The 13,736-nt window shown below is 42.9% G+C and overlaps 1 protein-coding gene across 10 annotated transcripts in view; it reads right to left on the minus strand.

Annotated features, from left to right (window-relative positions):
- LOC145530907 (uncharacterized) overlaps positions 1-13,487 on the minus strand; it is a 39,125-nt gene extending 25,638 nt beyond the window's left edge. For 2 of the 10 annotated variants that reach the window (XR_014072096.1, XR_014072093.1), the window contains exons 1-4: positions 12,792-13,294; positions 11,270-11,343; positions 8,786-8,968; positions 7,389-7,523 (exon numbers count right to left, since the gene is read on the minus strand). Coding sequence is in view for 1 of the 10 variants with exons in the window: in XM_081552261.1 (XP_081408387.1) it covers positions 9,594-9,646; positions 10,150-10,337; positions 11,270-11,340; positions 12,792-12,871; positions 13,311-13,350 (432 nt within the window). In the remaining 9 variants the exon portion in view is untranslated. The other 8 variants (XR_014072094.1, XR_014072098.1, XM_081552261.1 and 5 more) reach the window with 8 other exon arrangements.
- Positions 13,488-13,736: the final 249 nt, after the last annotated feature.

Below are 13,736 nucleotides of genomic sequence, written 5' to 3' on the forward strand. Positions count from 1 at the left end.
ATCAAAGAAGCTACTTCCCCTATATTCCAAGTGTCCAGCAACAGTATATTAGTCTGAGACCTTATATTATACATTTTATAATGGAGTTTCTATAAAGAAATATCCCAAAGTTCAGTCCTCCTGACTTCCTCATGTTTGATTCCAAATGAGTGAGTGATTCTTAGGTTGCACCATTGAATATTGGAAATTTGATGTTTTCATGCTGGATGTCTTCATCCAGAGGATTAGCATAACAAAATAAGAACTCAGCTTTTGGGTTTGGATCAGTTCAGTTCAGTCGCTCAGTTGTGTCCAACTCTTTGCAACCCCATGAGCTGCAGCACACCAGGCTTCCCTGTCCATCACCAACTCCCAGAGTCTGCTCAAACATGTCCATCAAGTCGGTGATGCCATCCAACTATCTCATCTTCTCTCGTCCCCTTCTCCTCCTGCCTTCAATCTTTCCCAACATCACGGTCTTTTCCAATGAGTCAGCTCTTCGCATCAGGTGGCCAAAGTATCAGAGCTTCAGCTAAAGCTGAACAGAATCCAGACTAAAACCTTCCAATGAATATTTAGGACTAATTTCCTTTAGGATTGACTGGTTTAATCTCCTTGCAGTCCTTGGGTTCGGATAGACCTGGGTATACATCCCATCACTATCACTTTCTGGCTGAGTGGCTCTGAGCATATCTCTTTCAACTTCTCTGAACTTAAGTTTCATAATCTATGTGCTGGGAATAATAACAGCACTTCTTCCCAGAGAATAACAGTTTGCGAAAATACCAAGAATTTTAGCACTGGGGCTCCCAGTTGATAGGCTCCCAAATAGTAATAAATAATTCTTAAATCTCAATATTATTCCCTTATTGAAAGTGCCCCCATGACTTAGGTGTTAAGTCACTGAAGAGAAGGTTGATAAACACATGAGCTGTGTCTAAGGGGGTCTATAAAAGACGCTGTCTCATAGCCTGTTTGCTTTAAAGAAGGCAAGACTTCAACTAGGTGAGTTTTAAACTTCTTTTGCTGTGAAGTGCTTCTTTCTGCCAGCATTTATTATAATCTATTACACTAGGTGCTGTAGGGGTCACAAAACAAACCGAAGAGATGGAAGATGAGGAAATGTAGTGATCACTGTGGATTCAAAGCCCAGCTCTATCACTTTTTTTTCCCCCAGCTCTACTACTTTTTTTTTTTTAAATAAATTTATTTATTTTAGTTGGGGGCTAATTACTTTACAACATTGTAGTCGTTTTTGCCATACATTGACACGAATCAGCCGTGGGTCCACATGTGTTGTTGGGCAGGTTATCTAACCTCATCAAGAAAATGAAAATTGTCCCTATCTAACAGTATGATTTTGAAGATTCAATGAGACAACGCTTGATAATATCTAGAATTTAGTTAAGAACAATGTTAGAACTCCTCTGCCCACAGGTGGGAGCTGATTTTCTAGGAGAGAAAATAAGAGACACAGAGGAGCCGTTTGTATTATGTTTACAATGGATCGGAATTTGCATGCTGATTTATCGTGTTCTTCACGTTGTTATTGTCATAGCAAAAAAAAAAAAAAAGGTACTTTCCCTGCCTCCACTCATGCTGGAATAAAGGGACTTTGTTGGGGGAAAAAATGCAGCCCCATCAAGGAAGCAAGCTGAAGTGATCTTAGAGAGGTGTAAGGAGAGTGAAGGGAGCGCTGGGAGCAGAGAGGGACGTATCCTAAGACTGGGAGCACCTGATGAGGGGAGGGGAGGCTATCCTCAAGAGAAGAGTCCTGGACCCTAAAGACTCAAGTCACTCCACCCCAAGGAATCAAGACCCCACCCAGAAAAAACAACTTCCGGAGTCTCTTCCTTTGAGCCTGGGCAAGCCAGGTGAGCACGGCTAATTCCCGAGTGCCTCCAGCGATCAGAGGACCAACTCTCAGCTAGGGTACCCGCAAAAGCAACCTCAGATGGAGATCTCTGAGGACCAAGGATGAGCCTTTCTTCAATTTTCTTTAGCCTGTGGGGTTCTTTTAAAATCCCAGTGGGAAGACAGACTGAACTCCACCAACCAAATAGATGAGCTTTGAGGACTAATTTGATTTGTTGCAGTAATAATAATATATTTCTTGAATCTGAATGCCATTTATAGGCAAGGCTTTGCTAAACATATTCACTCATATTCTGTCTAGCAAACATTAATCAGGCATCGAATTGTCCAAATCACCCTATGAGATAGGCTTCAATACTTCCACCTAACAGAGAAAGAAACTGAGACTACAAGATTACAACAAACTGTTTTAGATCACAGTTAGTGAGAAACGGTTAAAGAATATTTATAGCACCAACTATATATTTGACACAGGGTAGGTGGTTAATACATATCGGTTGAATTGATGACTGAATGAACAGAATAGATAACTTCTCAGTAAAATCCAATTGAAATAAAACTGGGTAACAATAATAACTGGCATGTGCCAAAATTATTTTAGAACTAGACACATCTAATCCCCAGACAACCCTAAGAGATGTATTGTCTCTGTTTTACAGATGAAAAAGCCAAAGCCGGAAAAGTTCAGACGTTTGCTCCGTTACTTGCTTAGGAAGTGGCAAAGTCAGCATTTAAACTCAGTGTGTCTGGCTCCACAGGCCAAATGTTTAAGTAGTGTATTACCTGGCACGTGGGTGGGATACAGAGTGAAGGAAGAAGCCTAGGAATTGGCACAATAGGACCTCACTTTTTCTTTCTACGATTGGGAAACAGGTAACATGAAGGTTAAGAGCAAGAGCTCTAGGGAGAGAAAAACTTAACCCCAAATCCCAGCTCCAACATTTTCTAACTCTGTGATCTCAGTCAAGTGACTTTGTCCTTCTGAGACCCACTAAAATAGAGGTAACAGTCAACTGTGGAGAGAGGCAAATGTTACAGCCCCTAACTCAGTACACAGGACCTGGTGTAATGGCAATGAATTGTATTAATCATAGTAATAAAAGCAGTAACTGATAGACAGAATGCCTGAGGAACTATGGATGGAGGTTCGTGACATTGTACAGGAGACAGGAATCAAGGCCATCCCCAAGAAAAAGAAATGCAAAAAAGCAAAATGGCTGTCTGAGGAGGCCTTACAAATAGCTGTGAAAAGACAGGAAGCAAAAAGCAAAGGAGAAAGGGAAAGATATACCCATTTGAATGCAGAGTTCCAAAGAATAGCAAGGAGAGATAAGAAAGCCTTCCTCAGTGATCAATGCAAAGAAATAGAGGAAAACAATAGAATGGGAAAGACTAGAGATCTCTTCAAGAAAATTAAAGATAACAAAGGAATATTTCATGCAAAGATGGGCTCAATAAAGGACAGAAATGGTAGGGATCTAACAGAAGCAGAAGATATTAAGAAGAGGTGGCAAGAATACACAGGAGAACTGTACAAAAAAGATCTTCACGACCCAGATAATCGTGATGATGTGATCACTCACCTAGAGCCAGACATCCTGGAATGTGAAGTCAAGTGGGCCTTAGGAAGCAACACTGTGAACAAAGCTAGTGGAGGTTATGGAATTCCAGTAGAGTTACTTCAAATCCTGAAAAATGACCCTGTGAAAGTGCTGCACTCAATATGCCAGCAAATCTGGAAAACTCAGCAGTGGCCACAGGACTGGAAAAGGTCAGTTTTCATTCCAATCCCAAAGAAACGCAATGCCAAAGAATGCTCAAACTACCGCACAATTGCCCTCATCTCACACGCTAGTAAAGTAATGCTTAGAATTCTCCAAGCCAGGCTTCAGCAATATGTGAACCGTGAAATTCCATATGTTCAAGCTGGTTTTAGAAAAGGCAGAGGAACCAGAGATCAAATTGCCAACATCTGATGGATTGTTGAAAAAGCAAAAGAGTACCAGAAAAACATCTATTTCTGCTTTATTGACTATGCCAAAGCCTTTGACTGTGTGGATCACAATAAACTGTGGAAAATTCTGAAAGAGATGGGAATGCCAGAACATCAGACCTGCCTCTTGAGAAACCTGTGTGCAGGTCAGGAAGCAACAGTTAGAACTGGACATGGAACAACAGACTGGTTCCAAATAGGAAAAGGAGCACATCAAGGCTGTATATTGTCACCCTGCTTATTTAACTTCTATGCAGAGTACATCATGAGAAACGCTGGAGGAAGCACAAGCTGGAATCAAGATTGCAGGGGGAAATACCAATAACCTCAAATATACAGATGACACCACCCTTATAACAGAAAGTGAAGAAGAACTGAAGAGCCTCTTGATGAAAATGAAAGAGGAGAGTGAAAAATTTGGCTTAAAGCTCAACATTCAGAAAACTAAGATCATGGCATCTGGTCCCATCACTTCATGGCAGATAGATGGGGAAACAGTGGAAACAGTGGCTGATTTTCTTTTTCTGGGCTCCAAAATCACTGCACATGGTGATTACAGCCATGAAATTAAAAAACACTTACTCCTTGGAAGGAAAGTTATGACCAACCTAGACAGCATATTTAAAAGCAGAGACATTACTTTGCCAACAAAGGTCCATCTAGTCAAGGCTATGGTTTTTCCAGTGGTCATGTATGGATGTGCGAGTTACGCTATAAAAAGTGCTGAGCACCAAGAATTGATGCTTTTGAACTGTGGTGTTGGAGAAGACTCTTGAGAGTCCCTTGGACTGCAAGGAGATCCAACCAGTCCATCCCAAAGGAGATCAGTCCCGGGTGTTCATTGGAAGGACTGATGTTGAAGCTGAAACTCCAATACTTTGGCCACCTGATGCGGAGAGCTGACTCATTGGAAAAGACCCTGATGCTGGGAAAGATTGAAGGCAGGAGGAAAAGGGGATGACGGAGGATGAGATGGCTGGATGGCATCACCGACTCCATGGACATGGGTTTGGGTGGACTCAGGGAGTTGATGATGAACAGGGAGGCCTGGCTTGCTATGGTTCATGGGGTCACAAAGAGTCGGACATGACTGAGCGACTGAATTGAACAGAACTGAACTAGAAAGGCAGTTATGATAATGATGTTGATGATACCAGTGATGAGTAAGGAGAAGGAGGAAAGGGTGGAGGGGGGGAAGAGGAGCCCCTTCCAGGAAGAAGGGACTTCTAGGATGGATTTCGAAGATAGGGAGGGATACAAGGTCAGAGAAGAGAATATTCCCCAAATTGGGCAGGGGCGTCAGAGAGGATAGTATAGCAAAAGACACAGACATGAACTTTGGAACCCACTCTTTGCCAAGCATGTGTTAGACACCAGGGAGAGGAGAGCCCCAGACAGGCAGATGAAGAGGCAGCTCCTGCCAACCCAAGGCCCAGCAGCTTAGCCCCTACAGCCTACAGACGTTCTTCAGCAAGTCTGTTATTACAGCCCAGATGACTTCACTCAGGGACATTGGATGGCACACACGACAAGACTGAATTTCCAGCCACATCCTCCACATGCATTTTGGCATAGATGTTATTTACAGGGACCAATCAGAAGTGTCATCTTAAATGCAACTCCCTTGATTGAAGTAACATCCTCCTAGGACCTTGAGTGCCTCAGTACACGCAGACAGACACTGCTTGCGCTTGAAGTGTTAGGTTTGCCTGAAGCAGTTGAGCAGAGACCCAAATTCAGAGAACAATTTGCCGCTCATAAGGAGCTGTCACTCAGAAATGCACTGACCAGGTTTGAAGAATCATCACCTGTGGCTCCTGTATTGCTCGACTTAGATTGGATGACCTTGAGACATGGGGCTTCCAAGATTCAGAGTCTAATAACATTTTTGTTAACTAAACAAGGACCCCATCCACTGGGGCTAGGAACCAGAGAAGCCAGCATAAGAATCAAAAAGCCAGGAGCAGACAGATTGAATCTCATGCTTCCTCCTCCCTCTCTGTCAGTGGGATTTCCACTTGTTGCAATTGTAGACCTTGGTTGTTCAAATCATGGTCCATGGACAAACAGTGGTAGCATCATCTAGGAGCTTGTTAGAAATGCAGAATCTTAGGCCTTATCCCAGCCTTGCTGAATCAAAATTTGTATTATAACAAGATCCCAGGTGATTCTTGGGCACGTGGCAATGTGAGAGGCATGGTTTGGGGTGAATCATAGCCTCTGAACTCATGTACATAGCTGGAAACACATCACTCTAAATTTAAAGACAAAGCAGCCATACTTTTATGAAAGAATCAGGACAGCTACCATTTCCAAGGGCCCCTGGCATGTCAAAGACCTTCCACTTCTCTTCTCCCACTTTCTAGACTCAGCACTGAGACTCAGAGAAGTAATGCAACTTACCAAGGTTATCTGTCTAGTAAGTGACAGAGCTGGGCCAATTCTGATTTATCCCCAGACCAGAGGATATGGCTCACTTTCCCAGAGCACATGGCCATAGGCTTTACTATTAAGGAAGATGGAAATGGTTCTTGGATGGAACACCAACAGTGTCAGCCACATCTGGACTGGAAGACTAGACTTTATTCACAAAGCCCTGACACTCATGAAATGAGGGACATGTCTCTCAAGAGAGAGCAGTCATTGCCTCAAAGAAGTGAGGGTCTAGAGCAGGAAGTGATTCCTCTGCTAGTGCCTAGGTACCCAAGTGCTAGTTCTGAATTATTGCCTGTCCTCATAATAGCACAGGAAGGAAGGGAACTGACTTTGCTCAGTGCTTGAACCATGTGATCTTACTTCTTCCTCAAATAGGTCCTGTCATTGTTCTCACCATAAAGATGAGTAAAGTGTGGTTTTTAAAGTGAAAGTTAAAGTTGCTCAGTCGTGTCCGGCTCTTTGCAACCCCACAGACTATACAGTCCATGGAATTCTGCAGGCCAGAATACTGGAGTGGGTAGCCTTTCCCTTCTCCAGGGGATCAAGGTGATATGAATTCCCCAGAGACAGCTGAGACTCGGATCCCCTCTGGTACAACAGCAGAACCCAAGCCCATCTTACAGTATGACACAAAAGATGATAATGTCCTGAACTAAGAGAGCAACAAAAGAAAAGAAAGGAGATAAACAGAGGAGACTTCACAGAAGGAGAATCTGCCAGTCTGGGTCTTTCTTCAGCAAAGGCAATATTAAAGGTCATTCTGAAATTTAAAGTTGACCACTGTTAAGCATGGTCAAGTGACTAATCATCTTTGTCAAAGTTAATTGTTTAGCATTGAATTTCCAAGGGTTTGAGAAAGAACACTTTCAATCACACGGGATCCTGTTCAATTACAGAGCATCCTCTTCCTCCATGTCCTTCTCCCTGGTGCTTACAATAATTTCCAGAAGGAATATAAGTGAGATCAGAGACAACCACCTCCAAATAAAATACCCCATGTCCATGGGAAGACGTGGCCAAAAGAGCCTGCAACATCTTTTACCCACTGGAGAGGCCTGGGAAACACACCCCACTCCCACCCCATTTCCCGGATGCTCTTACTCACCTGACATCCACACACACTCTCTTTTCATCTCACCATCTTTTCTGCCATTTCATCTCATGGAATTGACCATTCTTCTTAGGGCGTAACACAATTCCTCCCACCTCAACTCCCTATCTCCTCCAAAGCTGGAGAATCCTTTGGACCAAAAATTTGAATATTAAGGAGGGGCTTTTCTCTCATGTAAAACTGCTAAGCCTATTTCCCAACTGAAAACAAATCCAGAATGAAAGTTAACATGTCCTCCCACGTATAGAACCCCAATCAAAGTTGATGCATCTACAGAAAAGCAGAATCTTGAATGCAAGAAACTGTGGTGATGGCCTCCTAACTGCTCATTCGGTTCTCTGTTGATAGAGAATTCACATCTACGCTCACCTCACTCAAACTGATCTTCCACACCACCTTCAGAGTGATGCTTTTAAAAAATCCAAATCGAGTTATGTCCTTATTCTGCTTAAAAGCTTTCAATGACCTCCCACTGCATTATGATAAATTTCAAACTTGTTAACGTGGCCTGTGTTTGGGTCCCTGGCTGCTTCTTACATACTCTCTGATGCTTCTTTGTAAGTAAGTATCACCCTTAGATCTGGAAAAAGAGGAGTCCTCATCTTAGGCCCTCACAATGTATACAGCCCACAAACACAGAAAAAATAAAATTTTAAAGGCCGCTAGGACAACTCTTAAAACCACTTGAGATCTGTCATTCAAGTTCAGCACAAGGGGAGCTAAACCCCTAAACATGCGCTCTTATGACTAACACCATTCAAGCCCCTGGGACATGCTCCCTGCATCCTTTGCTCTGTATCTTTAAAGAGACAATTGCTTCCAAATGCCTTGAAGGATTGTCTCTGATGCCCCTGCTGATTTTGGAAACAAACACTGCTTGGAAGTCAGAGATTTCAGCATTTCACTTAGGTAAGAGATAATACGAATTAATTGACTCGTCACATCCTTCCTCTCAGATAACACAAATGCAATACATTCTTACAAAATGAAGCAGTGTTTCCTAATAATGTCAAGCAGCCATTTTCTTGCTTCCCTTCGTGTTTCAATTCATGAATCCAGAGGTGTTCACAGATTAGGACAGTATTGGCAATGGTTGGACATGATAGCTCAGAAATATTTAGCAATATTAAATGATTTCTATTACCCTGAAGTTTATATGTAGGTCTAGATTCTATTCAAGGCAAGCAGAAAGCATGATATCTAACCTTTACATTGATAACTAGCTGAACTTTGAATGCTAAAATTAGTTAATGAGTTTGAATTTAAGTTCTTTTTAAATAATCTTATTTATTTTATTTTCTTAGCTGTGCTGGATCTTCATTGCTGCACTGGCTTTTCTCTACCTGTGGCAAGTGGGGACTACTTTTCATTATGGTATGCTGGCTACTCACTGTGGTGGCTTCTCTTGTTGTGGAGCACCGGCTCTAGGGCACATGGGCTTCAGTATGTGTGACACACACGCTCAGGAGTTGCAGTTCCTGGGATCTAGAGCAGAGTCGATAGTTGTGGTGCGTGGGTTTACTTGCTCCGCAGCATGCGGGGTCTTCCCAGACCGGGGACCGAACCCTTGTCTCCTGCATTGACAGGCAAATTCTTTACTGCCGAGCCACCAGGGAAGCCCTTCTATTTAAGTTCTTAAAGCATTGATTTGCTTTATTTAAATCATTTTGAGTTGTATTTTGATATTCATATAATATCAATCTCAGTAGAATTCCTTGAGTTCCTCAAGTGCAATGTCCTCTTTCTTACCTCAGGGCCTTCACACATGTAGCTTCCCTCACTTGGGTCATACTTCCCCTCAGTACACTTCTGGACAACTCCTCTCACGGTTTATGAGCGAGTGGGTGAAAGTCGCTCAGTCATGTCCCACTCTTTGCAACCCCATGGACCGTAACCACGCAGGCTTCTCTGTCCATGGAATTCTCCAGGCAAAAATATTGGAGTGGGTAGGCATTCCCTTCTCCAAGGGAGCTTTCTGACTCAGAGATTGAACCCGGGTCTCCTCCATTTCAGGCAGACTCCTTACCATCTAAGCCACCAGGGAAGCCCCTCACACTTTGTATGTCACCTTAAGCTTCTCACTCTCTAGGAAGCCTCCTTGGTTCCCCTGGCTGTGTTCCTTTATCATGTATACCCACAACCTGTTCTTCTCTTTTGTGTGTTTTGGTTCAATATCTGCCTTCTCCAGTAGACTGTAAGCTACTTGAAGGTAGAGACTGTGTCTGTCTTGTTCACACCTTTCTCTCTAGCACCTGGAAGAGAACACAGTATACATCAGATTCTCAGGAAATGTCATGGGACTAAACAAATAACTGGGCAGAGCACCAGCTCCAGTCAAACCGAATTTAGGTCTTTCCAGTCATATCATGAGCCTGAGGCCAAACACTGGCAAACCCTGGGCTACAATTGGCCTGCAGTTTGATTAGTTTGTCCTGCAAAATACTGCCAACACCATGCCTTTAAATTTTTGAATTAACTGCCAGTGTTTACAAACTGGGAAATTACAGTTTAAAAATCCAAGCTTCTGTCTTGTCCTGAAAAAACTAAAGATTTGATAACATTTCTCACATGACAATGCTCCTCTGAGCTGAGATGCATCTGCTCCTAGAGTGCTCAGTTGTTCTGCCCGCCACCATCCTGATCTACTCTGTCTCACTCCTTCCATTACGTGCCTATGGCTTAGAGTAACATTCCATCTCCAAACATTTCTCCTCTTCTCCCTGAGCTCAGAGTTATATTACATTTTGCTGCCTACCTTGCAGGTAGGTATGGTCACGTGACTGAGTACTAGCCAATGAATTCTTCTTTTTTTTTTTTTTAGCCAGTGGATTCTGGTAACACGTGATGAGAATCACTTCTGATCCCAGCCCGTAAAAAACTCCCATGCAGGTTTGTCTTTCTCTTCCCTCATCTGTCAGCTGAATATTGATATGCAGGGCAATTCTGGAAGGCACATGTTAAAGATGGAAAAACCTCATCAGCCTACATTTCTGAAAGATTGGGTAGAAATTTCCCCAGCTACCTGCTGCCCACCAGGAACATCCATTTGGGACTGTTTCATTAGAGGGTAAAACATTCTTATTGTGTGAAAGCCACGGAAATGTTGGATTTTATTTTTCACAGCAGTTAATGTTACTCTAATACAGCCTCCATAAGGCATTTTGAATTTGGTGTCCCTGCATAGGGCTTCCCTGGTAGCTCAGATGGTAAAGAACCTACTTGCAATGCTGGAGACCCAGGTTCAATCCCTGGATCAGGAAGATCCCCTGGAGAAGGGAATGGATACTGACTCCAGTACTCTTGCCAGGAGAATTCCATGGATAGAGGAGCCTGGTGGGCTACAGTCCATGGGATTCCAGAGTTGGACACAACTGAGTGACTAACACACACATATGTACATATGTGTACATATGTGCACACACTTATGCACATATCTGTGCATAAGCTTCTGCAAAAGAGATAATATCTTTCTCACTCCTTTATCTGCAGGGCCTACCATAGAGCTGGGCCCATGGTGGATGTTCAAAACATGTTTTGAGCATGTTTGCTCATGAATGAATTACAGGAATAGAAAGAATCCATGTAAATTTCAAGCAGAGCTGAGACAGGCCAACTCTACCCCACCACACTCATTAATGGCAGAACCATCTCTACCTATCACCAACTCCTAGCCTTGCAGTCCAGATTTCTCCTACAATACCCTCTCCAGTTGGCCTCAGAGCTCCCTTATCTCCTGTGCTCTCATGGCCCATATCTGTGCAAGGGACAGTAGGAAGTGACATGTGGAATTGGCAGAAAGAGATAGTCACACAGTTGAAGAAGCTGCTTGAAAAGTAAATTACAAGGAACAACTGCTACTCCTACTCAGATCTCACCTGGAAACTACTCTTGCAGTCCCTGCTTCTGCTTCCTTCTCTTGGTTGCAGAATGCCCTGGAAACAGAGTTCTACTGGCAGGAGGAGAACAAAACAAAATCTACCTTCAAAATCAAGCATCACCAAATATTTATTACATGACCAGCTTAGATAACAGTGGATGCTGAGCAATTTCTATGTATGCCTTCTTGTCCAGGAATTGTGATCACAGGAATTGTGTAAGGAATTTAGATCACATCTTGAAAATCCCATTTGATATTGAAACACCCATCTGATAATATGCAGACAGGATAGGGATAGATGCGTTACACAGATGCAAAAAATTCTCAGATTTTTGGTTTATATGTGCCAGGCACCATGCTATAAACTTTGCATGCATTATTTCATTCAAAGCTCAAAACTACTCTGAGGCATTTTATATACCATTGTGTCTATTTTACTACTGAGGACTTTGAGGCCTAAAAAGATGAAAAGTGACTTGCTCTGACCCATAAGATAGTAAGGCTTAGAGCCACAAATTGAACCCCTGTCTGTCTGACTCTAAGGTACTATATATCCCTTAGCTTAGTAGAATTTGAGTAGTAACTGAGTTATTTTTGTTATGCATATGTCTGTCTTTTCTACTAGATTATGAGCTCCTCTAGGCAAAGACCGAGCCATAACACTCTCCCCAGCAAGCACCATGCCTAACACTTCCAACATATGTGATGGATGACACATAAAAAAGGAAGAGTGAGTGAGACTTTAAAAGACCTGTCCACAGTCAAAGACCCAGTAGCTCCCTGACTTGAGACTCAGAGTTTTGAATCCGAAAACTTTTCAATAATAGTAATAGGAATAACAATAATAATAGCTATCATTTATTGAGAACTCACATCAAGCATTTTTATGCCTACACTGTTTCATTTAATTATTGAAATAACCTTGTGAAATGGGTGTAATAATACCCTCATTTTGAAACAAGCTCAATGAGATTAAATAACTTGCCCAAGATCACCCAGCTAACGAAAATCAAAGACTCAGTTTTTCATATCTGGATGACTTAACACTTCACACCTTACTTCTCTGAGAGTTGCACCCAGTCTCTGTAACCGTTCCAAGCTGATTGAATCCTTCCAAACCATGACTCCCCACATCTGACTATAAGAACCCCACTGCTCAGATGGAGCTGTGATGGAGCTCCACCTCCAGAGGAAGCCTCTTAGATAAGAAGAACACTCCTCAGAATTATACCGGGGGGGCTGGAAGCATGAGCTTCTGCACCAGGCAGACCATGTTCCAATGCTCTGCTGCTTTCTAGCTGCATAAATAGTTAGAAGAAAGAAAGGACTTATTGCAGGCTGTTATTTTTCTATTTAGTGTGGCCTGGGATCCCTAACACATCTTATATCCTGACTATATATTTCAAGGTGTTCCATCCATCCGTCCATTCATCTATGCACCCATTCCTTTTTAAATCCATCAATCAATCCATCAAACGTGCATCCTTTTCTTTCTTTCATCCATCCTTTTAACAATGTACCATTCCATCATCTTTCCTTCTTCCTTCGTTCATTGCTTCCTTTCTTCCTTCAATCCATCTACTCAACAAACAGTTGTCAACTGAAAACAAAAATGCACAACCTAAAAGTTGAGAACTATCTCTTACTCAGCAGACAGATTGAGGACTAAAGCCTGGCGGAAGCCTCTCAGATACCTCTGAGGGACTCTTCTGAAGAGGTAAGGGAAGAGCTAATAGGTTTTGCAAAAAAAAAAAAAAAAATCCAGGTAGTCAGAACATCAAAACATTGCTGTTAATTAAATAAAACCATATATCTTAAGTTAATGAATTTAGCACTTTTCTATGTATGGGAAAATACAAGAATCTGGGCTCATTGAAATCATTCCTTTGATATACGCCTTAACTATCTAGGACCAGTATCCTGCTGTTGTCCATCCTAAAGCTCTTCAGGGTGCAGTCTGGGGCAGGTGCAGTGGCTGGCAGCTTGATGGGCACAACCTCCTTTGATTACTGGTGTGGCAAGTAACGTTTTTCACCCACACATGATTCGGAGCCCCGCGCTCGGCGCCGGCCGCGCCATGGGGGAGGGGCGGGGCGGGCCGCGCGAGACCCGGGAAACATGGCTGCTCGTCCTATTTCGGCGTCGCGGCGTGGCCACCAGCCCCCGGATCAGAGTTGGGAGAGGCTCCCAAGGTGGGTGTGACACAGCCTACTACTGTGTCCCCAGCATTGTACTGGGCTCTAGGTTTACAAGGATAAAACACAGCACATGACATAGTATGGTAGTCAAGAAAGGGGTGAGCAAACAGAGAGAACTGAGTTAACATCTGGGCTCTCTCACAATCTGAATTGTAAGTGACAATTACAATTGTCTGAGCCTCTCTGAATCTCAGCTTCCGCTTATATAAAATGGGGGGAGGTAGTTCATGACACCTAAAGTTACTTGTGAGGAGAAGATAAGATGAA

The sequence above is a fragment of the Giraffa tippelskirchi genome, chromosome 13 (assembly GCF_054371585.1).
Source record: "Giraffa tippelskirchi isolate mGirTip1 chromosome 13, T2T-mGirTip1v1.2.pri, whole genome shotgun sequence".
Lineage (NCBI taxonomy): Eukaryota > Metazoa > Chordata > Mammalia > Artiodactyla > Giraffidae > Giraffa > Giraffa tippelskirchi.